The 24,027-nt window shown below is 50.2% G+C and overlaps 3 protein-coding genes across 3 annotated transcripts; 1 reads left to right on the plus strand and 2 right to left on the minus strand.

The window, feature by feature from the left end:
• Window positions 1-12,901: 12,901 nt before the first annotated feature.
• LOC115338440 (feather keratin 1-like) lies at window positions 12,902-14,079 on the minus strand. Its single transcript, XM_030007006.1, has one exon. It carries the CDS (start codon window positions 13,636-13,638, stop codon window positions 13,333-13,335), a length of 306 nt encoding a protein of 101 aa, XP_029862866.1. The 5' UTR covers window positions 13,639-14,079; the 3' UTR covers window positions 12,902-13,332.
• Window positions 14,080-16,115: 2,036 nt separating this feature from the next.
• On the plus strand, window positions 16,116-17,299 carry LOC115338441 (feather keratin 1-like). Its single transcript, XM_030007007.2, has 2 exons — window positions 16,116-16,345; window positions 16,870-17,299. The coding sequence occupies exon 2, from the start codon at window positions 16,891-16,893 to the stop codon at window positions 17,194-17,196; it is 306 nt and encodes a 101-aa protein (XP_029862867.1). The 5' UTR covers window positions 16,116-16,345; window positions 16,870-16,890; the 3' UTR covers window positions 17,197-17,299.
• Window positions 17,300-21,545: 4,246 nt separating this feature from the next.
• Window positions 21,546-22,470, minus strand: LOC115338439 (feather keratin 1-like; the record flags this gene model as incomplete). Its single annotated transcript, XM_030007005.2, has 2 exons — window positions 21,546-21,943; window positions 22,318-22,470. Coding segments are annotated over 2 exons (480 nt in total), but the record flags the coding sequence as incomplete, so codon positions are not given.
• Between the last annotated feature and the right edge of the window lie 1,557 nt (window positions 22,471-24,027).

The raw sequence follows: 24,027 nt of genomic DNA on the forward strand, positions 1-24,027 counted from the left end.
AGAATTAACTAGCTTAGAAAAGAAAAAAAATCAATCTGTACTAGGAATAAAGAAAAATATTAATTTCACTGGCAGCAGATGAAAGATGCCTGTGTAGCTGCAATCTAATGAAAAAATGAATTAAACAGTGGCTATAGTGAGCGCTCTGGAAAATAAATGGATCATGATATGACAGGAGCTGTAATCGCAGTTAATTATATGCTGCTTCATGCAGGTGCTTCCTTGTGCCATTTAGCTCAAATGTGGTGCTTAAAAATACTTAAACATTTCTCTGTCCAGGCCACTGTGAGTAATTCATTATGAGCCAAATATTAACTCCCAGGACCCAGAGATGACTCCTGCAGATTTCAGGGGATGTGGATGTGCTACTGCAGCGCCTAAGCTCAGGGAGTACCTAAGCGACAGTGTGATCATCAGGTACAGTTTTGTTATCAAGAGAATGTACAAGAGCACTCAAGCTCCAGACCAGGAGGACATGTCATCCCTAATCAATTAAAACCGGGCTGGCCAAAGTGCTGCTAAATGCGTGGCTGGCCAAAGATTTCTGAGTGTCACATTAGGTCTCATGCTATTCCCATCATCTTCCCCTCAATCGTTCACTCAACGATTGTGTGTCCTTTCCTTGGATTGACAGCCTCCCAGTTCCCACTCTCAGAGCCCTGAGGTTTACATCCAGTCACTGCCAAAAGGCTTCAACATGGGACATCAGCTCTTGCTCCCAACCTTTCTCCTGAAGGCATGTGAGCCCTTGGCCTGTGGGGTGTGGGGAAGGAGCAGTTTCCAAATTGTAAGTGGGTGTTAGGGAAACCCTTCAGGAGCCTGAGTGGTGTGTAAGCCTCCTGTTGGGCCTGTGCTCAGGACCAAATTTTGCCTTACACACAACTGCTGGCACAGAAAAGCAAAGCAACACAGCAGCTGCCAATTAACCCAGCCTATCTGAGCTACAGGGAACATCCTCATGTTGGATTTTAACATGCCAGTTGATAGTGGCTGCTTCCCGTTTCTGTCAAGTCAGCCTGCTTCTTTGAGCTTTCAGGCCTACACACTGATGTCACAAGGCTCTAATTAAGTCTACCCCATTAGAAATTAAGAGATAAATGGTTGAGATGTAAACTCACATTTGTCAGTATTGATTTCCTCTTTTAATTGAGGGGTGTAATGTGTCTGGCTTTTCCATACAGGGGAAACATTTGTGCTCTAATTATATCTACTTGTCTTCCCTAGATTAGTTGTGACGATGGAGGGGGGTAGCATGGCAGTGACAGAAACTACTTGCAACTATACCTTTCAACTTACTTTAAATAGCAGTTTCACTATAAATTATTACTAGGGCTGTATTTTTAGCAGCTTTAAAAAGCTAATTAGCAACTAGAAACAAAAGGAGCTGTGAGCATCCTGTGGCCACCTAGATTCCTCTGGCCGGTAGGCAAACACCTGCAGAATGCAACAGTACAGGACCTCTCTTAATTGCTCGTTGGAAGAAGCAGGGAGACGCTGATGTGGAAGTGCAGGTACAGGCAGTGAGGAGAAACATGCACATGCTAAGTGCAGGGGAAGGCAGGGGGAATGCAGAGCGCTTAGAATGGAAGAACACAGAGGATATCTATAAATTCAGATCTAAGCGAAACAGACATGAAGCAGCATCAGCTCCTAACCAATTAATGTTGTATGCCACAGTATGCCTGCTTGGAGCAAAGCTCTGCCTACTATTTAAGAGCCTTGGGAGGAAGTGGCAGAGAGTTCAGATCTTTTTGGATACTCAGACTAAAAAAGAAGAATTTTTAGGGACAAAAGAGAAAGACAATAAGCAAAGCCACTGATAACAGCTTAGGCTATACTTATGGAAATCCTCGATGCAGTGGATGTTCCCACCAGCATCCACAGTGAAGGGGATCCCATACAGGCTGCGATGGCACATCACACAAGTGAAACAATGGGGATGGTAGGCCTTCCCGGTGGCTCAGAGGATCCTTTCCATGATGGGCTTTGCACAGACACTGCATTGCTCCAGTGTGTTCTGCAAACAAAACATACACAACAGACGTAAGCACCATCTCAGCAGCATATTTACAAAGGTCAACTGGGTTGGAGGCTGCTGCTGGTCTACTTGGAGGCTTTAGGTACTTTCTTTTCATTTCTTCTAGGTAAGTGCAGTACAGGCAACAAAGAGTATGGTAACAGCACAGGGCCTGGGTCAAGCCTTTAGTACAGTTTGAGAACAGAAACCAGAGCCATCTTTCAGCAGCTCTGATGCCCATCAGGTGGGTGCATCTGAGACATTATAGCTTCTGTAGCCAAGAGCATGCAAAGGAGTTATGCAGCTTGCACTCCTGGGTTTTCGCCTGTGGATTGCCCAGTCTGAATGACCTTTTGCAGCTGAGTTGATTAGAGACAACCTCCACAGCATGCAGTGCAAAGCTGAAGCGCAAACTTCTGGGGGTGCACAGAGACCCCCTAACTGCTCTGCCAATACAGTTCCCATGAAGAATCTTTATCTGCCTTGTAAGAAAATCTTGATCTTCCTCTCCCACCATGGAGACTACTGTTGAGTCTGGGGAGACAACAAAGCAGTGTCTGCAATGAAAGCATTGCGAGGACAGGAGTTCAGGATGACTTAAACTGTTCATTTATCTCTGGCCCAACATGTTTGAGATAATGATTGTAAAATGCCAGCCCTAAGTCTATGATCCTTACTGCACAGCTTTTACATACTGGCCTGCTCTTGGAGCGCTGGAGCCAAAAAAAACCCCACCTTTCAAGTTGGGTCTATTGAATGATTCATCTCATTTCAATCCTCAATCACCCTTGCAGTTAATTATAGAAACACCAAGATAATTTTGCTTCAGATGGTTGTCTGTGAGCCACACCAGCCCTTCTGACACCAACTGTGCAACTTACTCTTTCAAACCAAGCACGTTAAAGATACATGCCATGAATGGAGGGTGCAACGCACATAGATGCAAACAATAAATCTGTGGCAATGATTTGAGTCATTTCACTGGACTTTAGGAAAGCAAACTTCACCTATTACTCTTGCTTGGTGCATCTGGAGTTATCAAATAACATTATCACCCAGTGTTTGAATCTTGGATGAGGTAGAAAGTCTATGATTACTATATTGATTATGATTAAGATAGACAGAAATAAGGAGGGGGGAAAAAAGGAAAGGAAAAAATCTAATGGGACAGAAATATAAAAAGCTGCTGGAAGGCAGATCATGTTGACAAACACAGGAAGGCTAAAGTTATTCTGCTTCCTCATGCAACAAAATTCCCAGGGAGAGTAGTGCTCTGAGTGACCACATTGTTATTGCTTCTTTGAGCCAATAGTCTCAGGAGCAAGATCCAGTCCTTACATGTGCAGCTAAAATGTATTGTCAGGAGATGAATCACCCAGGAGCTCAGAGAGATTACTTCTACACTTCTACATATTTGTTATCGGATGTTATCTCTGGGCTGCAAATCACTGGTAAGATACAAACATAGAAATACACAGGTTCATATGAGAAGATCAAAAGGAGTGGTTTTGGAAAGGTCGGTATGAACAGTCCTGAATTTCAACCCATATGAGAACCACCTCCCACATTTGTAAAGAGAGCACAGCCAGATTAGTGTTGGTTTCAGACTGGGTTTTGCTTTATGCCTTGTAATAATGGGCAGGAAAGAATTATTGCTGGCCTTTCTGTCTGGTTGGTGTCACCATCAGCATCATCGTAACAGTAGCTGGTATGCCAGAAAAAGCAAGGTCAATAATTTTCTCCTTGGGAGAAATAACCTGGCAAATTTACCATTTTGCTTTGCATAAGCAGATCACATCATCTGAGTCCATATTCATGCTATTCTCTATATTGCCAAGGAAGGAATGCAGCACAGCTGCAGACACTGATGGAAGATTGTGCCATTCATAAGGCATTTGCTATGACGCCTTCTGAATATGTGCAGGTATGGAGCGTTTGCCTCACCAAGTCACTGCTTGCTTCATTTCTAACAGTTGCCAACAACAGAGGCCAAAGTATGAGAACAGGGCAAGCAAAACACAGCAATTCCTTAGGCTATGCTTCCAGCCTCCAGCGATTTCTGGCTTAGGGACTTCCTGAGCCAGAGCTTGGCTTCTCTGTACTTAGCCTCAAGTGGGTGTTTCTCCCATGAACTTCCCTAATCACTTTTTGAATTCTGATAAACCTTGAGCACCCACAACATGGCCAGGAGTTTCATGGCTTTCCCACACATTGGGGGCTGATCTGCTAAGCAGTTCCCCTGGTCTGCTACGGCAGCCTATGTAACAGCGCTCCAGACAGCAACACTGAGCACAGCCTACCTGGTATTGTGAACAGAGCGGAAACCTGCAGCTGCAATCCACCCTGCAAAGGGATTTAACACCAAACAGCGTGACCTGGAAATGCTCTCGCTATGGATCCAATACAACCCCTACTCGCGCGTTTCAGACACAGAGTTTAAGACCGCAAAGGATCATTAAAATCATCTCGTCTGACATCTTGCATTAGCACTGACTTTGGTGGGAGTTTCACAGTTACCAGGACAGCAGGTAATCATGCTTCTGGATTATACCTTCAGAAAACACGTCTTCTCCTCCCAAATCTCAGCTCAGTCACACTGTTTGACATTCTTGCAGCTAAGACAAGCATTTTAAATTAACCAACTCATGATTAAACCTTCTATACAACCTGAAAATCAGACCTGAGAAATTTATTCTTTTCATCCTTCCAAGTCTGTACCAGTGAGGAAAAACAAAGTCATTAGTTTCAGACTCCAGCTCACTCCCTGTCTGGGAGTGTATTTGCTTAAGCCTCTTTCCTTGTTAGAACCCTGGCTCAGACCCTTCTCTTCAAGGTGTTACCAGAAGATGCCAAAGGGAAAGCTTCCTTCATTCATACCCATTTGACGTCAGGTTGCTGTAAGGCAGGATTTGGCCTGTGGAGCTAACAGGGTTTTCTCTGATTCTCTAATCAGGTTATCCCACATGCCCTAAGTGCTGCCCCAGCAGCTAACAACCTGCACAAAGGTATTTCTGCACATTATGGGAATAGCATCCCTGTGGGATTAGAGGGTTGCTGCCTTGATTTTGCTCTCTTTCACAGTTTAGCTAACTCTCGTGGCACCTCCTGGAGCTTTCAGACCTTCAGAAAGTCAAACAAGATTGTGGCAGTACACCTCCCACGCACACACCCATCCCGGCAGCAGGAAACGAAACTTCCCCAGGCAGGGAGAAGGGGAAGGAAACCCTGGAGGCTGCAGGCTGAAATTTGAACTGGCCAGTCAAGACGCGCCAGGTACACTGAGGTGACCCTCTTGGCCAATAGGGATTAAATGACCACAGGTCAGATTCGACAGGGGTATAAACGGGGTCCCGCCGGAGGACACGTTGGCAGTCCTCCTCGGAGCAGCGGGTCTGCAGTCGGGGACTCCCCCTCGGGTCGGGGCACTGCCCGAGGTAACTCCTCGAGGGAGAGAGCCCTCAGCTTTTAGGTGAGTGATAGGCGCGTTTTAGAGCCGTCACTTTAAATCTTGGGGATTCTTAAATTGGCTCTGTAGTATTAATTCTCTTTACATCATTGAGCCTGTGGTTTTATAAAATGTTACCGGACTTCTAACTAACTTTTGCTGAAGAATAAATCTGAGTTTTAACACCTGTTGGATTTGGTTATGCGTGCATCCATAACAAAGATGAAGAAAAAACCGAACAGCCCTATTTTTCTTCTTTTCTCCCAAGCTGCCATTTCCAGCCCTCTCTGTAATCAACAGGTAGAGCTAAATGCATCTGATGAGCTACACAGAGGGCCAAAACAAGGCACAGAGAAGAAAGATAAGAACCAGCTAGGAAACATCAGACCTAAGGGCTGTGATCAAATTCATGTCATAAAAATATGGACCACAAATCCAGCATGGGCTGAGGGGAAATTTTATCATCTTTTCCCATATTTTTGGCTAAGAGGCAGGGGGTGCCCTTCTTTTTTAGAGACACTTATGTCTCCAAATCCAACTACTTTGGGGGGTTTGAAAAGGATGGGGAAGGAACCATCCATTTCTAAATGGAAGGTTGGCCCAATGTTAAAGCCTGATTCTGGGTCCAGTTGTATAGTATCAGATAGACCTCCAATCAGGGCATGGCAGAGAATGCAGACCCTATCCGCGGAGAGTATTGCTGTTATTTTGGTCCTTTGAGCTCTGTTAGGATTTTCTTGAAATAGAATAATTCTAGTCATCATTTCTAATCTCTACTGTTTAACCTTTTCATTAGTGACCTGGACAATGGATAGAGTGCACCCACAGCAGGTTTGCAGATGACATAAAACTGGGAGGGATGGTACTATTGTGCTACCATTCAGAGGTTCCTTGACAGGCTGGAGAAATGAACAGACAAGAGTCATGCAGTTGAACAAAGGGAAACGCAAAATCTTGCACCTGCATCTGGGGAGGAATAATCCCATTCACTGGTACAGGCTGGGGCTGACAACCTGATAAGTAGTTTTGGAGAAAAGGACTTGCGGGTCCTGGAGGTGGACACCACATTGGACATGAACCAGCAATGCACTCTTGTAACAAAGCAGGCCAATAGCATCCCAGGCTGCATTAGGAAGAGCATTGCCAGCAGATAGAGGTAGGTGAGTCTCTTCCCAGAGAAAACCCATGTGCAGCAATATATAACTGTAATATGAATTTTTGTATTTCTGACTCAATACAGTTCTATTCCTTGGGTACCATTTCAGTGGAGGTTGTTACAATGGATAACAGTATGTATTTCTTTCATTGTACTTTCCATTTTATCACCTCTATGTAATTGGTCTATCTTCACCTAACTTTTTATTAATAACCTTCTTTAATAATAGAATCCAGACTCCCAGCTACTTTCATGGCAAATAGATTACCTAGCCGGATCTCCTGAATAACACAAAGACCAGAAGCTCCACTGAATTACATTCCTAGTACAATCTAAGAAAGTCTTCCAAAAATTAACATACAACTTTGTGGTTTGTTGGGGTCTTTTTAGAGTGGGGAAGATGTTCATTCAGCAAGAATGGTGTATCCTTCATTGCTATTGGTAAATTCTCCCACTATTAATTTTCCTATTGAAATTGTATGCTTTGTATCCAGTCCTGACTCACAGACAATGTGGGGTACTTCTGCTCCATCTAAAGGCCTTCTGCTATACCTTGACAGACTTCAGAGATTTTGAACAAACCATTCCTATACATTTTCATGGAGAATGCTATAGACTGATTTTCTTCATTTTTACTAACAAGGATGTCTCATCAAAAGGAAGCACTTCATAAGATATTTAACTCTTGATTATATATGTGAGAGGATAAAAAGGGATATTTTTAGTAGGATAGAACAGAAAAATAATATATCAATCTAAAAGATTTATTTTATTTTATTTTATTTATTTTCTGTAGCGCAATGGAATTCAATGATATATGAGAGCTCTAAGACCAAAAATGTATCGGGTTTACCAGACAGATTTGATAATCTCCACGGTGAAGGAGAACTAAAAGGCTGAACTTTAAAGATAAATGCAAATTCTGCAGATACCAAATATGGTAAATAGCTTCTTATATCATCTGAAGATTTGTCTGTGTTTTTACAGTCAGTGAGTCAAGAGTAAGATCTGAATTGGGAAAATGAATGCTTTATATCCTACTATCTCGCTTGTTCCTGGTGTCATCAGAAAACAGAGGAACACAAAAATTCCTTAAAAAAAGACCAAAAATAAACTAACTTTCTATGCGCAATTTCCCCTTCCCTTACAGGAAGAAAAAGTTGGAGAAAGAGACATTGGTTCAGACTGCAGTGAAAAGAGTTCATCCTTCTGGGATTTTTCTCAATCCCACAGACACCCTTGTCCTCTCTGTTGTGTTCCTGCACCTCTCCCTGCACACCCTCATTGCAACTTCTTCACAGTGGTGTCTATTGCCCATGGCAGATGCCTCCATACCTCCACACACTTCCTCAACAATGTCTCTTTTTCTGGTACCTGTGATTCCTCAGTCACAGTGTCCAACATGCTGGCTGACCTCTTCTCTTTAAAGAAGGGCATTTCTTTTGAAGGTTTCATGGCTTGGATAATTTTTTTCACATCTTTGCTCGCATAGAGATCTGATCATCATAACAACCTATGATTGCTACCGAGCCATCTGCAACCCTTTGCACAACTTGACCATCACGAGCTGGAGGGTGTGCCTACAACAGGCTGGAGCATGTCTGTGCTGGTTTTGGCTGGGATAGAGTTAATTTTCTTCACAGTACCTAGTAGGGGGCTGTGTTTTGGATTTGCACTGAAAACAGTGTTGATAATACAGAGCGGGTTTTGTTACTGCTGAGCAGTGCTTACACAGCATCAAGGCCTTTTCTGCTTTTCATACTGACCCAACAACGAGCAGGCTGGGGGTGCACAAGAAGTTGGGAGGGGACACAGCTGGGGCAGCTGACCCCAGCTGACCAAAGGGATATCCATATGACCTCATGCTTAGCATAGAAAGCTGGGGGAAGAAGAAGGAAGGGGGGGGGATGTTCAGAGTGATGACGTTCATCTTCCCAAGTAACCGTTACATGTGATGGAGCCCTGTTTGCCTGGAGATGGATAAATGCCTGCCTGCCAACGTGAAGTAGTGAATGAATTCCTTGTTTTGCTTTACTTGCATGCACAGTTTTTGTTGTACCTATTAAACTGTCTTTATCTCAACCCATGAGTTTTCTTACTTTTATTGTTCTGATTGTCTCCCCCATCCCACCGGGGAGGAGTTAGTGAGTAGCTGTGTGGTGCTTAGCTGCTGGCTGGGGTTAAACCATGACAAAGTCCTAGGGCCCCAGTAAAAGAAAAGTTTTATGCAAAATTTTCTGCTAAGGACCTGAAGAGGGACTGTGTGCTAGGCAGTACCCTCTAGATGTTCCCCACTGATACTGGGAAGAGTGGTCCCAGAGTCCCTCACTAATACCAGGGAAGACACACCAGGTCTCTTCTGGGTGGAAGCAAGTCAAACAGTGGTGATCACCACAGATCTGCTCAACAGAGCCTCCCAAACAGTCTTGATCACATCATCTACTTTGTCTCATATCCCCATTTTCTGCTTTTTCCCCTCCTAGGTTCCTCCTCTTTATCACTTGTCCCCTCCCAAATAAGCAGATCATCCTGTTTACTCTGATTCCTGGGCTCCAATTTTGCAGACCTTTTTTGGGAATGAATGAATTGGTGGCCAAATTACAAGGGTGACTGCAGTTAGATAGGTGACCAGGACAAACTGAGTTACCACTTCTGTGAATCATCCAGCCTATTCATGTCTGTCTGGGGAGTTATGAGAGAAGATCTGGTCCCTCTCTTCTCTACTAAACTGACATTATATAAGTACCTTTCTGTGCTATTTTGATTCTACTTTAGTTTTCTTAACTATCTTGGTCAGAGGCAAAATAAGTTCTTGGAGGGAGGGCTTGGTGTTATAGACATGCCTCCCACGCTTCAACAATCAGAAAGAAATTATTTTTCCAGACAGATAAAGTGATATTAACTCCAGCCACTGTGAGTTGTCTGCAAGGTAGCAGGAGAAAGAGAGCTCGCTCTCTATCCATTGCTGTTGTTGCAAAAATAACCAGAATACAATTGTGATCAGGTCAGGACAGAAGCAGGTTATTACTACAGCTATAGGGGAGAGCAGAGAGCAGCAGAGACAGACTCTGCTGATGTGAAGTCTCCCCAAACGGGGCAGTGACAGAGTTTATACGCCTTAGGGTTACACAACCCGTTCTTCACCAAAACTGTGTCAGATAATAAGGACATGACAAATAACAACAGTGATTGAAATCCTTCAGATAAGGAGGCTCTAGACAGTACATCCTTTTACAAATAATCCACTCTGTTAATGAAATCATGATGACTGGCAAGACCATTAGCTGCAAATGTTTCTTAAACTAGTGAGGTCTGGAAAGGCCTATAAGAAATTAATTATTTTGCTTCCACAATGTCTATAGCCAAGGTATTGTGGGTGTAAGCCTGCAGTGCAGCCACATGCCTGTGTCCAAGGTATAATTCATGTGGCTGCAAGGGGACATTTAGAATTAGGTGAATCGTGGCTGTGACTCCATTGACTGTATTAATGTATTGACTTAAGGTTACAAGGTTTTGGTAGCAAGGCTTTGGTAGCAGGGGGGCTACAGGGGTGGCTTGTGTGAGAAGACACCAGAAGCTGTCCCTAAGTCAGACAGAGCCAGTTCCAGCTGGCTCCAAGACAGACCCACTGGTGGCCAAAACTGAGCCAATCAGCGACATTGGTAGTGCCTCTGTGATAACATAGTTAAGAAGGGGTAAAAAATGTTGTGAAACAGCAACAGGGAGATAGAAGTGAGAATATGTGAGAGAAACACCCCTGCAGACACCAAGATCAATGAAGAAGGAGGGGGAGGATGTGGTCCATGTGCCAGACCAGAGATTCCCCTGCAGCCTGTGGTGAAGACCATGGTGATGCAGGTTGTCACCCTGCAGCCCATGGAGGTCCATGGTGGAGGATATCCACCCTGAAGCCTGTGAAGAACCCCACGCCAGAGCAGGTGGATGTACCCTGAAGGAAGCTGTGACCCCATGGACAGCCCATGCTGGAAGAGGTTCCTGGCAGGAACTGCCATCCCGTGGAGAGGAGCCCACACTAGAGCAGGTTTTCTGGCAGGACTTGTGACCCTGCTGGGGACCCATGCTGGAGCAGGGGAGCAGTGTGAGGAGGAAGGAGCAGCAGACACCAAGCATTATGACCTGACCACAACCATTCTCTACCCCCTTACACAGCTCAGGGTGGTGAAGGAGGAGGTAAAAGAGTTAGGAGTGAAGTTGAACCTGAGAAGAAGGGAGTTGGGGGGAAACTGGTTTTAGATTTGTTTCATTTCTCACTATCCTACTCTTATTTATTGGCATTAAATTAAATTATTTTCCACAAGGTGAGTCTGTTTTGAATTTGACAGTAATTGGTAAGTGATCCCCCTAACCTTATCTCAATCCACGAGCTTTTTCATCATATTTTCTCCCCCTGTCCTGTTGAGTAGGGGGAGTGATAGAGCAGCTTGGTGGGCACCTGGTAGCCAGCTGAAGTTAACCCACTACAGATGTATATCACTGTGGGAGCTCTCTGTTGTCCTGCAGATGTGATTTTTTCCTCTTACAACACAGATACATTAATATTCTGCAGGGATAGCAGGAAATTGGAAGTCCTCTTCCTGTTAACAGTATTAGGATATCCCAGTCTCTCTCACGCTCACACATACCATGCAGCATGCTGTGGCTGTCACTTTCTTCCTACATGTCAACACCTCTAGGCCTTGCTATTCCCTCCCTTCCAGCTCTGCTTTCTGAGTACTCAGGGACCCAGGAGAAACCCAAGATGACAGGGAGTGGGAAGTGGGATGTAACTTTCAGAGCAGCTCCTGATACTCTCACCCTGCTAGAGGTGTCCTGGTCCCAGCACACAAGGGCCAGGCACTACAGGCTGTTCCCTGGGGCTCTGGGAAGCAGCAGACCAGGGACCTGGAGCAGGGGCACAGCACAGCTCCCCTTCCAGGCCACCCTACAAGAGGTGATGGGCATAACTGTACTGCAGGATCCACACTGAGCCAAGAGCTCTGAGCTCCTGCCCCAAACCACTGTCCACCTTGCTGTCTCCAGCCTTCCAGTTCTTGCTGCAGAGTCAGGAATGTTGCCTTCTCCAGGATCATCTGGACCATGGAGCCTTTCCCTGTGCAGTCACTGACTCACACTTTTTCCAGATTCCATGGGAAAGACCACTGTCAGTCAGCAGAAGTGACTAGTCATGGTGGAGGAAAGAGGCACCTTCCAGACCACCAGGTCTTATCAGATATGCCACTTTGGTGCCATGCTCTGGTACTAGCAGAGAGGAGGCCAAACCCCGCACCTGCTCTCATATCACACAGCAGGTGGCCCCAAGCAGAGCAGCCAACTCACCACACAGATGAATACCATGGGGAAATACAAATTCCAGTGGCTGGAGGGATTTGAGGTCTCTGATGCTGGTTTGTGCCTGTGCTGTCCATGACACCCTGGTGCAGGGAGCTTCCTTGGTTGGGCAAAAACCTGGGAAAGGGAGTGGGTGTTCCTGTTCAGCAAGGCTGAGCTGGGGGGACAGCTCTCCCCTGGCTGTGCTATTTCACCTCCGCAGCCAGGCATGTCCAGTCAATAAACCTCTTTCTAAAGGTGGCCACACTTCAGAGGATGGACAAAGTGGTAAGAAAGCCTCTGTGGTGGAAATTTTCTCTCTCCACATCCCAGGTCAGGACCACACTCACTGTAGGCTACACAGGGCTATTTTGACCTGGTGTCACTGCATGGTTCCATGGGCTGAAAGAAACTGGTAAAGGCTCCTCCAGGTCTGTGTCAAAAACTTTTTTGGTTTCTGCAGAGGACTTTTTCCCACAACACAGAAAGAAGAGATTGTTCCCAGGTGGAACATTTATGCTGAACAAAAAGGATACTGACATACAGCTTCCATGGGAAGAGGACCCCCAACCCACAAGACAGTAGAAATTTCATGGCATTGGAAAGATTACAAGATGTAGACCAAGTTATTCTGGTGCATTACAGAAACACAGTGGCAGTCTGTGTGCACTTTCCCTTCACAGAGTTTAAGGATGGTCAAGGGTGTCATTCAGAGTAAAATCAGTTTTGCAGCTGCAATATTATCAGCCTGCTGGTTTTCAAAATGCAGAGAAGTTTAGAAAGCAGAGAGTAACCCAATGCATGCCTAAGCACACTCTAGACAAACCTAGGTTACCTAGTCACTGCACAACCATCCCCAAAAACCTCCTCCGAAAAATAACCTTGAACAACTTCTCTCTTCCTGGGCAACTTGGGAGAGCATCTGAAGGGGAAAGAATGACACAGAACCATGGGCTGGGATGCAGCAGAACTTTAATGAGTCAAAAGAGGGAAACAACATCAGTCTGAGTCAAGGACCCAGTGCAGGGAGCACCAGGGGCATATAAGAGTCTGCACCCCATGGCTGTGCTGGAGATCCTGCCAAGTGTCCATCTGCCTGCCCCACAGAGGCTGGAGGGTCAGCAGCTCTTCCCTAGGCTGGCTTTGTGGGGCTCACAGCCCAGGGCAGCACAAGCGACCAAGGAGACGGGAGGGAAAGGAGAGAGCGGAAGAGGGGAAAGGCAGGCAAGGGCTGTGCTTTCTCAGAGCTGAGGCTGGCCCCGTCCTTTTGCAAGAGGTGCTGGGGTTGCTCAGCCTCTCTGAAAGCAACAAGCCGATGCTCCGTCCCCAGTGCGGTACCATCTCCTGGGTCCCTGGTGGCCTTGCCCACGGCCATCGCCAGCAGCTTTAGCAGGGGAGGCACCTCCTGCCGCAGTAGCGGCTGCCGAAGCCGGAGAGGCCAAAGCCCCCGGAGGAGATGGGCACTCCCTCAGAGCTGAGGATGCTGCCAACGGCAGCGGAGGTGGAGGATCCCACGGCGGTGCTCTGTGGGAAGGAGCTGAGGATGGGGCCGGGCAGGGTCACCACCACGGGGGAGGGCTGGATGACGACGGTGGAGTCCTGGCACTGCCTGACACAGGGCTCATTGCAGCTGTTGGCCAGCGGGGTCGGGCCGCAGGGCTGGCAGGGCAGGCACTGGCTGTAGCAGGACATGTCTTGGGTCCAGAGGTGCACCTGGGGGAGAGCGCACAGGGGGAAGCAGAGAACAAGGGCTGGGTGAGGAGAAGCCTGTAGGCCCACCACAAGGGAGAAAAGCCACAAGCTGGAGGTGAGAGCTGGACGCTGTGTAGGGAGGCCCGCTGTCCTCACCTTCCCCTCAGCCCAAAAGACTCCTCAGAAGAGCAAACATGCCCAGGGAGATCCCCTCCTAGCCCGTAGCTCAGGAGACATTTCAGCCAAGCCCAACCTCATTCCATGCCACACCTAATACCTCCATCCTTCTCTCATGACAAGGAGCTCCATGACCCAGCAAGGACAAAAGGCAGTTTTGTGCTGAGAAATCCCGTAGGAGGAATAGGAGGAGGAAGAAGAAAAGAAGGAAGAGAAGGAGCTTCAGACTCACCTTGTTCCCAAGGAGATGGAGGCGACAGGAGTGGATGAGAGAGAGAGGAGAAGGGCCCACTTTTATACTGCTCCTGCACCGCCCCAGGCCCACAGTCACTGCACGCGGGCAGTAATTTTCCAACAGATTCACCTCCAAAGCAAAATATCCTACCTAATTGCACAGGTGGTGTTTTTGTTTCCGTCAACGCTGCCATTTCATTTCCTCATTTCAGACATACCCATGAGGCCACGGAGGCTCCTGTCAAGTACCAGGTTGAGAGGCCCAAGGATTTCCTGGGCAGGAACACATCAGTACAGGAAGAAGATGCACCAACAAGTGCAGGAGGGGTCTCTGTAGGCAAGGGACATCGGTGTGGGGAAATTTGGTGAGGTTGTTTTCAACTCACAATACAGGAATATACAGATATCCTCCTGCTAAAACAGTCCATCCTGGGTATCCAAAGGCTCCTGTCCCTGATGATGTGACACATCCTTCTCCCTTAATCCTTAACTGGTTTATTTTACAAAGTCATCCCCACTCGTTACGGTCTATGGGTGTATCTGATCACTGCCTTCAGCAGGCATGAAGAAGGAAAATGTTACTCTTCTGAACACCATGATTACTCAACAAGCCTGGTGGAGTCAGGTCCCTTCTCACTACCGAAGGGATGTGTTGGGGCTCAGGACAGCATCTTGTTTCTCCCACTCTCCTCATACCACCATGCACTTTGGACAAACCCCTGCGGAGGAAGGACCGGCAGAGACAAATGTGTGGCGAACTGACTGCAACGGCCATTCCCCGTCCCCCTGCGCTGCTGGGGGAGGACGTAGAGAAAACCGGGAGTGGAGTTGAGCCGGGAAGGAGGGAGGGGTGGGGGGGAGATGTTCTAAGGTTGGGGTTTACTTCTCAGGATCCTTGTTTTGGTTTGATTTGTAGTAAATGAAATTCATTTTGTTTCTTCCCCAAGTTGAGCCTGTCTTTAGCCCGTGACCATAAGCGGCGAGTGATCCCTCCCTCTCGTTGTCTCGACCCGCGAGCTTTTCTTTATATTTTCTCCTCATCCCACCGGGGCCGCGGCAGGGGAGGAGTGAGCGAGCGGCTTCGTGGTGCTTTGATACCGGCTGAGCTTCAACCACGACACCGTGCATCTCTCATGCTGGCGCGCCACGAACTCGACACTCTTTGCGGCAGTTGTGGTCTCGGCACTGTTGAGCAGAGAAGAGGGATCACCTTCCGTGACCTGGTGGCAAACGCCTTCCTAATGCAGCCCAGGATGCTTTCAAATGCCATTTCCGCAAGGGTGCAGGCCTGCCTCATGGTGTCCACCGGGACCCACGTCCTCCGCTGCAAAGCTGTTTGGCAGCCCATCGGCCCCAGCCTGTAGTAGTGCAGGAGGTTCTTCCTCCCCCACTGCAGGACTTTGCATAAAGGGGAGTTAAACTTTATTGGCCCCAGGCTGGGCCCCTGCAGGGCACCAGCAGTGAGTGTCTGCCAGCTGGACCTGGTGCTGCTCATCACAACCCTTGGAGACCAGCAGCCATGCCAGATTTCAATCCCCTGCACTGCCCTCTTCCCCAGCCTGTACTTCGTTAGTTGGTCTGTCAGGATTGTGTCCTGGTTTTGGCTGGAATAAAGTTAACTTTCTTCCTGGCGGCTGGTATATAGTGCTGTGGTTTGCATTTAGGATGAGACTAATGTTGATAACGCACTGATGTCTCAGTCGTTGCTACGCAGTGCTTATACTAAGTATGCTGCTGACCTACCTGGAAGAAGGCTTTCTTGTTGCCCTCCACGTGCTTTGCCTGATTCAACGCCAGGTGGGCTTTGATTTTGCTAACACCAACCCCGCATACGCAGACAGCCTGGCAAATGTTCTCCCCAGAGCAAAGGGCATCAAGAGGAAGACAGCTGAAACCTTTGGCACGGCCTGGCTGCCTGGAGATGCCACAGCTAGGGACCACTGGAGCGAGCTGAGAGACAGGGAGGAGAGAGAAGCACGTGGCACGTCCTTAAAAAGAGCAGCCTTTGGGTGCTCTGCTGACGTGTGCAGCGGCAGGCAGAGCCGGGCCTCTTCCTGCAAGGGGAGTTGCAAACAGTCGCGCTTCACCGCCCCGAGCCAACATCCCCTGCCTGCACAGGACCCCTCCAGCACGTGGGAGGCAGCTTCTGCCCAAATTGACGCAGCCCTGCCCGGGATATCCTTGGGAGTCTCATGCCGGCACATGAAAGGAGCCTGCATGGCAGACCAAGCAAGTCAGAAATGAGGAAATGAAATGGCAGCGTTGACGGAAACAAAAACACCACCTGCGCCATTAGGTAGGATATTTTGCTTTGGAGGTGAATCTGTTGGAAAATTACTGCCCGCGTGCAGTGACTGTGGGCCTGGGGCGGTGCAGGAGCAGTATAAAAGTGGGCCCTTCTCCTCACTCTCTCATCCGCTCCTGTCGCCTCCATCTCCTTGGGAACAAGGTGAGTCTGGAGCCCTTCCTCCTCCTCGTCGTCCTCCTCCTCTGTCATTTCTCAGCACATACCTGCCTCTTTGTCCCGTGCTGGGTCTTAGAGCTGCTTGCCATGGGAGAGGGAAGGGGGCAGAAGGTACGGCATGGAGAGTGGTTGGGTCTTGGCTGGGGCGTCTATTGAGCCATGGGCTAGGCGGGGACCTCCCTGGGCTTAGTCGCTCCTGGCAGGGCTCTTTTGGGATGAGGGGAAGGAGAAACCCGTGGACATCTCTACAGCGCCGCTGGCTCTCGCCTCCAGTGTGTGATTTGCTCCCTCATGGGGGGTGACATGCTGCTCCTCACCCATCTCCCCTGCTCTGCTTCCCCCTGCCCTTCACCCAGGTGCACCTCCGGACCCAAGACATGTCCTGCTACAGCCAGTGCCTGCCCTGCCAGCCCTGCGGCCCGACCCCGCTGGCCAACAGCTGCAATGAGCCCTGTGTCAGGCAGTGCCAGGACTCCACCGTCGTCATCCAGCCCTCCTCCGTGGTGGTGACCCTGCCCGGCCCCATCCTCAGCTCCTTCCCACAGAACACCGCCGTGGGATCCTCCACCTCCGCTGCCGTTGGCAGCATCCTCAGCTCTGAGGGAGTGCCCATCTCCTCCGGGGGCTTTGGCCTCTCCGGCTTCGGCAGCCGCTACTGCGGCAGGAGGTGCCTCCCCTGCTAAAGCTGCTGGCGATGGCCCTGGGCAAGGCCACCAGGGACCCAGGAGATGGTACCGCACTGGGGACGGAGCATCGGCTTGTTGCTTTCAGAGAGGCTGAGCAACCCCAGCAAAAGGCCCCTTGCAAAAGGACGGGGCCAGCCTCAGCTCTGAGAAAGCACAGCCCTTGCCTGCCTTTCCCCTCTTCCGCTCTCTCCTTTCCCTCCCGTCTCCTTGTTCTCTTGTGCTGCCCTGGGCTGTGAGCCCCACAAAGCCAGCCTAGGGAAGAGCTGCTGACCCTCCAGCCTCTGTGGGGCAGGCAGATGGACACTTGGCAGGATCTCCAGCACAGCCATGGGGCGCAGACTCTTTTCTGCCTGTGGTGCTCCCTGCGCCGGGATCTCAACTCAGACTGATGTTGTTTCCCTCTTTTGACTCATTAAAGTTCTGCTGCATCCCAGCCCGTGCCTCTGTGCCATCTTTTCCCCTGCAAAATCTCTCCCAGGATGCCCAGGGAGAGAGATGTTGCTCGGGGGTGCTTCTGGGAAGGGGTTTTTGGGGGTGAATGGGCAGTGATTGGTAACAGCATTGTATAGGTTCTACTTGGGATGGAGTTTAATTTTCACCATATTAGCCCTCCTACTGGTTCTTGGTAGTTGTAGCTAAAATGGTGTTGATAACACGTAAATGTTTTCTTTTTGCTGGGCAGTGGTTGCACAGCAGCAACCCTTTCTCTCCAACTCCCTCTCCAAAAGGCCAGTAGGCTGCGCGTGGGCAAGAGGTTGGGAGGAGACATAGCCAGGACAGCTGACCCAGACTGAACAAAGGGATAGTCCACACCCTATGACATCATACGCAGCAATCAACGCTAAGAGAAAGGAGAAAGCGGGGTGGAGGTGGGGGGGGGGGCGGTGGAGAGGCATTCATTATTAAGTTGTTTGTCTTTCGAGCAACCGCTAAGCATACTGTAACTCTGCTTCTGTCCTGGTTTCAGCTGGGATAGAGTTAATTGTCTTCCTAGTAGATGGGAAGTAGAGACTAAATCTTTTTGCACGCTTTGCTTTGCTTTTCTTCATTAAACTACCGGTATCTCAGCTCCGTTTTTTTTCATCTTATTTTGCCCCCCCTTTCTCGGTGAGGAAGGGGAGTGGTAGAACACCTTGGTGGGCACCTGGTGGCCAGACAATGTCAACTCACCACGGTCTTGTTGGTGCTTAACATGGGGCTCAAGACAATGGCAGTTTTGAACTGAGCATGCTATAGCTGTAATAGTTACTAATTGACTGGCCTCTGTGCAGGTCAGGGAGCTTGCTTGCTGCACTACCTATCTCTTTATTTGGCTGAGCTTGGGAACTTGCTAATAGAACCAAAGGCCACGCGGTTTGCCCTGGCATTCATGCCCTTACTGTGCTGGGAGAGCTGTCTTGTGGAGAGGATGAGGGAATACACCTCCCTCTTCCCAGCTGGGACTGATGTGGGTTGTTTTGTTGTGCAGGCTCCCGAGGTCCTTGTCCACCCTTACGTGAGGTGTTTCATCCTACTAATTAACACTGTTGGCCTACTGTGGCTTTTGTGGAATCTGGTGTCATGCTGGCAAAAGAAGAGACAACTTTTGGGTGAGGCAAGAGTGAAACATGCCCTGACGTAGCCGGTCCCTGGGGGGCAGCTTTTAGCACTGTCTTGGAGCTTGACCTGTGCCTATCGAGCCACGATTCAGTATTATCAGAGCACAGTGGTTAAGACAGGGACCCAAACTACCTCTGCAAATGTCACGATTCAGCCAGGGATCCAAACTACATGTACGAACGTGGTAGTTGAGGCAGAGACCCAAACCACATCTGAGAACACCATGGTGGCAATAGGGACGCAAACACCACCTACAGTAATCGCTCCAGTAGTGAAAAAGAAATAGTGGACAAGGAGGTGAATGCGTCCGTATCATTGATTAGTAAGGGAGTGGGGAGGAGGCAGAGTCTGGCTGGGAAGCCAGTCCTTCAGCAAAGAAATGGAGGAAGAAGTGAGAGAAATCACTCAATCGCTCAAGAGATGGAAAGTACCTGGTCCCCGACCTCGAGAGAACTTTGAGAGATGTGTAAAGATTACAGGCACCTGCCAGGTGAGTGGATTACTCAGTTGCCTGGCAACTCCAGAGCTGGGAGAGTGGGGCCAACAGCCAGGAATTGGAAGGGAAGGAAGCTCAGCAGATGAGATCCCTCGCTAGGGACTGGGGAGTTGGCAGTGGAATTGGAAAAGAGGCAATGAACTGCAGTCTCTGGAGGGGTCTCCTGTCAAGTGTGAGGACAAGATGTCTGTTCAAGTGTCGTGGTTTAAACCCCAGCCAGCAACTAAGCACCATGCACCCAGTCGCCTACTCCCCACTCCCCGCAGTGGGATGGGGAGAGAATCAGAAAACAAATAAGTAAAACTCGTGGGTTGAGATAAGAACAGTTTAAGAGGACAGAAAGGAAGAAACTAATAATGATAATAATAACAGTAATAAAATGACAACAACAACAACAATAATAATAATAATAATAATAAAAGGATTGGAATCTACAAGTGATGCACAATGCAATTGCTCACCACCCGCCGACCGACGCCCAGTTAATTTCCGAGCGGAGATCCCCCCAGCCCCACTACCCCCAGTTTATATACTAGACGTGACGTCGCATGGTATGGAATACCCTGTTGGCCAGTTTGGGTCAGCTGCCCTGGCTGTGTCCCGTGCCAACTTCTTGTGCCCCTCCAGCCTTCTTGCTGGCTGAGCATGAGAAGCTGAAAAATCCTTGACTTAGTCTAAACATTACTTAGCAACAACTGAAAACATCAGTGTGTTACCAACATTCTTCTCATACTGAACCCAAACCATAGCACTATACTAGCTGCTAGGAAGACAATTAACTCTATCCCAGCTGAAACCAGGACATCAAGGAAGATCTTGTGATTTAGCAAGGAAGGTGGACTCCTGCTTAGGAAGGCATCGAGTACCTGAGAGAATTAGCGGTGCTGGAAGTCATCTACGGTGACCTCGATGACAACAAGGTCTCCAAATGTCTAGATAATGCCCTGTGTATATGGGCCATGTGAGAAAGTTTGTCCAGAATGCACCAGTGTCATATTCTAACAGCTTGGCAGCAACATATTGCCCGGATCTGGATACAGCAACTGTGGAGAGAGCATCTTCCCGCCTCTGAAATTTTGAAGAAAATCTCTCTCCCTTCTTGTCCCCACAGGCCAGCACCTCAGCTTTGAGGGGTGCCCCGTGGAGCCAGGTCTCTCCCACCACGGTCAGTGGGAAAGGGACCCCCAAGACCATGCTGTGTGGCCCTCTGTGGTTCCTCCTGCATGACCGGGAGAGGACTGAGGAAGTGGGATGGTGAGTCCACCTTTAAGCTGGAAGCCTGTGTATGCAAACTGAGGGGGAAGACAGCTGCTAAGGAGGAGCTGTGCAAGAAGGCTGTCAGTTTAGTTGCCCCATCATGTGGGGCAGTAAAGGAGAAGTGTTTGAGAAGGGCAAAAGAGCAATTCCCATTCTTCTGAAAGGTGGATTGGGCATAAAAAGAAGCAAGGTCAAAGGACCTGCACAGGAGATGCAGTTCTTGGGAGTAAAATGGCAGGGTCGATGTTGTCACATCCCCACGGATGTGATCAATAAGATAAAAACTGTATCCTCACCAATCTGCGGGCAAGACAATGTTAACGCACCACAAGAAAGATTTTTAACCGGCTCTGCATGGTCCTTCCCTCTGTGAACACTGAAGCGGCAATGGTGAGGAGAGCGTTGCCCTGGGGAAGCTTGGGGTGCATTAGGCACATGGGGAGCCTTCACCATTCCCAAAGGGAGGGGAGGGTGAACCGGTGCATGACTATGCATACTCAATGCAAGCCTGTGTCACTGCACAACCATCCTCAAGAACCCCTTCCCAGAAGCACCCCCGAGCAACATCTCTCTCCCTGGGCATCCTGGGAGAGGTTTTGCAGGGGAAAAGATGACACAGAGGCATGGGCTGGGATGCAGCAGAACTTTAATGAGTCAAAAGAGGGAAACGACATCAGTCTGAGTCAAGGACCCAGTGCAGGGAGCACCAGGGGCATATAAGAGTCTGCACCCCATGGCTGTGCTGGAGATCCTTCCAGGTGTCCATCCGCCTGCCCCACAGAGGCTGGAGGGTCAGCAGCTCTTCCCTAGGCTGGCTTTGTGGGGCTCACAGCCCAGGGCAGCACAAGAGAACAAGGAGACGGGAGGGAAAGGAGAGAGCGGAAGAGGGGAAAGGCAGGCAAGGGCTGTGCTTTCTCAGAGCTGAGGCTGGCCCCGTCCTTTTGCAAGGGGCCTTTTGCTGGGGTTGCTCAGCCTCTCTGAAAGCAACAAGCCGATGCTCCGTCCCCAGCGCGGTACCATCTCCTGGGTCCCTGGTGGCCTTGCCCAGGGCCATCGCCAGCAGCTTTAGCAGGGGAGGCACCTCCTGCCGCAGTAGCGGCTGCCGAAGCCGGAGAGGCCAAAGCCCCCGGAGGAGATGGGCACTCCCTCAGAGCTGAGGATGCTGCCAACGGCAGCGGAGGTGGAGGATCCCACGGCGGTGTTCTGTGGGAAGGAGCTGAGGATGGGGCCGGGCAGGGTCACCACCACGGGGGAGGGCTGGATGACGACGGTGGAGTCCTGGCACTGCCTGACACAGGGCTCATTGCAGCTGTTGGCCAGCGGGGTCGGGCCGCAGGGCTGGCAGGGCAGGCACTGGCTGTAGCAGGACATGTCTTGGGTCCGGAGGTGCACCTGGGAGAGAGGGCAGCGGGGAGCAGAGCGGGGGAGATGGGTGAGGAGCAGCCTGTTACCCCACCACGAGGGAGCCAAATCACACACTGGAGGCGAGAGCCAGCGGCGCTGTAGAGATGTCCACGGGTTTCTCCTTCCCCTCATCCCAAAAGAGCCCTGCCAGGAGCGACTAAGCCCAGGGAGGTCCCCGCCTAGCCCATGGCTCAATAGACGCCCCAGCCAAGACCCAACCACTCTCCATGCCGTACCTTCTGCCCCCTTCCCTCTCCCATGGCAAGCAGCTCTAAGACCCAGCACGGGACAAAGAGGCAGGTATGTGCTGAGAAATGACAGAGGAGGAGGACGACGAGGAGGAGGAAGGGCTCCAGACTCACCTTGTTCCCAAGGAGATGGAGGCGACAGGAGCGGATGAGAGAGAGAGGAGAAGGGCCCACTTTTATACTGCTCCTGCACCGCCCCAGGCCCACAGTCACTGCACGCGGGCAGTAATTTTCCAACAGACTCACCTCCAAAGCAAAATAACCTACCTAATGGCACAGGCTGTGTTTTGCTTTCCGTCAACGCTGCCATTTCGCTTCCGCATTTCTGACACGCCCATGAGGCCACGGAGGCTCCTGTCAAGTACCAGGTTGAGAGGCCCAGGGATCTCCTGGGCAGGAACACATCAGTACAGGCAGAAGATGTGCCCCCGAGTGCTGGAGGGGTCCATGCCGACAGGGGACACCGGTCTGGGGAAATCTGGTGAGCTTGTTTACAACCCTCCTGGCATGTGCGCGTATCCTGCTGCCAATGCAGTCCTCCTGTGGGTGCCCAAAGGCTCCCGTGACTGAGGACATGCCGCATCCTTCTCCCACCCTGACTGCCTCCACGCTCGCTCCAGCAGTCACTGGTCATTGACCCGATTGGCAGGTGGGCTGCCCTAGTGTTTCCAAGTGCCTTCACCCAAGGAAAGCTTCTCCTTCTGGGGAGACATTTGACAGTTTGTTTGGCAAAGTCGTCCCCTCTCGTGGCAGCCTCTGGGGGTCCCCCACCAGTGCCGTCAGCAGGCTTGCGGAAGGAAAACTTTGCCCTCCCGCACCACCCGATTCCTCAACAAGCCCCGTGGAGTCGGGTCCGTCCTCACTAACAAAGGGGTGTGTTGGGGCTCAGGACAGCGCCTCGTTCCTCCCACTCTCCACCATGCACTTTGGTCGCACGCTTTGGACCCTGACCTGCAGGAGACACAAAGGCCTGGCCACTTTTCCAAAACACGCTGACCATCCTGCGACCACCCCCGAGCTGTGGGAGCGCTGGCAAGAAGGTCATGCTGAGGGCAATGGCCCTTGGGTCTCCCTGGAGCTGTGTACTTGGGTACAAGCCCAGCGCTCGGACGTGGTTTTCCCGCGGCAGGGATGGAACCGCCCTGGCTGCAGGGGAATTCAGCCCTGCATGGGACACGGCCCGCAGACAGCACGCGCTCCTGGCTTGGCCTCACGCCGAGAGGCTGACACATGGCCAACCCAAAATTAGAGCGTGACTCGCCATGGGTAGGGAGAGTCTATCCCAGGAAGCTTGGCTACTGAAGGCATTCCCTTGCCCTCCTGGGGCGCGCCCCAGCTGCCTCCGTGTCTGCAGGGCAGGGAAGTGCAGCACCTCCTTGATGTAGTCTGAGAGCTGGTTTTGCACCCAGGGCCCTTCTGAGCACATGCCCTCCCTGAGCATCCCCAGGCGCATAGCACTGCGGGGTCCTGCCAGCCCTCGCTCGTTGGGGAACTGGGGGAAGCTTCCCTACGTCTCCAGCGGTGCTGGGCTGTGCTGCAAGCTGAGGAGGCCTGTGGGGCGTGGGAAAGAAGGCATGCTGAAGCACTAATGCCACGAGAGGACATATTGCCTGGGACCCAGGCATGAGTGCCAGCCGCTGGGGACGTGTTTTCGGCAACCCTTTCTTTCCCTCCATGGAGCATTCCGGAGAGCTCCTCACCACAGCCCAGTCTCTTTGGCCAGGAAGATGAGGCCTGGCCGTCCGCCCTCCATGCCTCTCCCCAAGGCTGACCCTGCCCCCGCCGGCAGATCTGCCCAGAGGAGGTTCAAGGGCTCTAAGATCG

This window comes from Aquila chrysaetos, unplaced genomic scaffold (genome assembly GCF_900496995.4).
Source record: "Aquila chrysaetos chrysaetos unplaced genomic scaffold, bAquChr1.4, whole genome shotgun sequence".
Taxonomy (NCBI): Eukaryota; Metazoa; Chordata; class Aves; order Accipitriformes; family Accipitridae; genus Aquila; species Aquila chrysaetos.

Coding starts and splice junctions, on each gene's coding strand:
- LOC115338440 (XM_030007006.1), bottom strand. CDS start 13,638: ATGTCCTGCTACAGCCAGTGCCTGCCCTGCCAGCCCTGCGGCCCGACC.
- LOC115338441 (XM_030007007.2), top strand. CDS start 16,891: ATGTCCTGCTACAGCCAGTGCCTGCCCTGCCAGCCCTGCGGCCCGACC.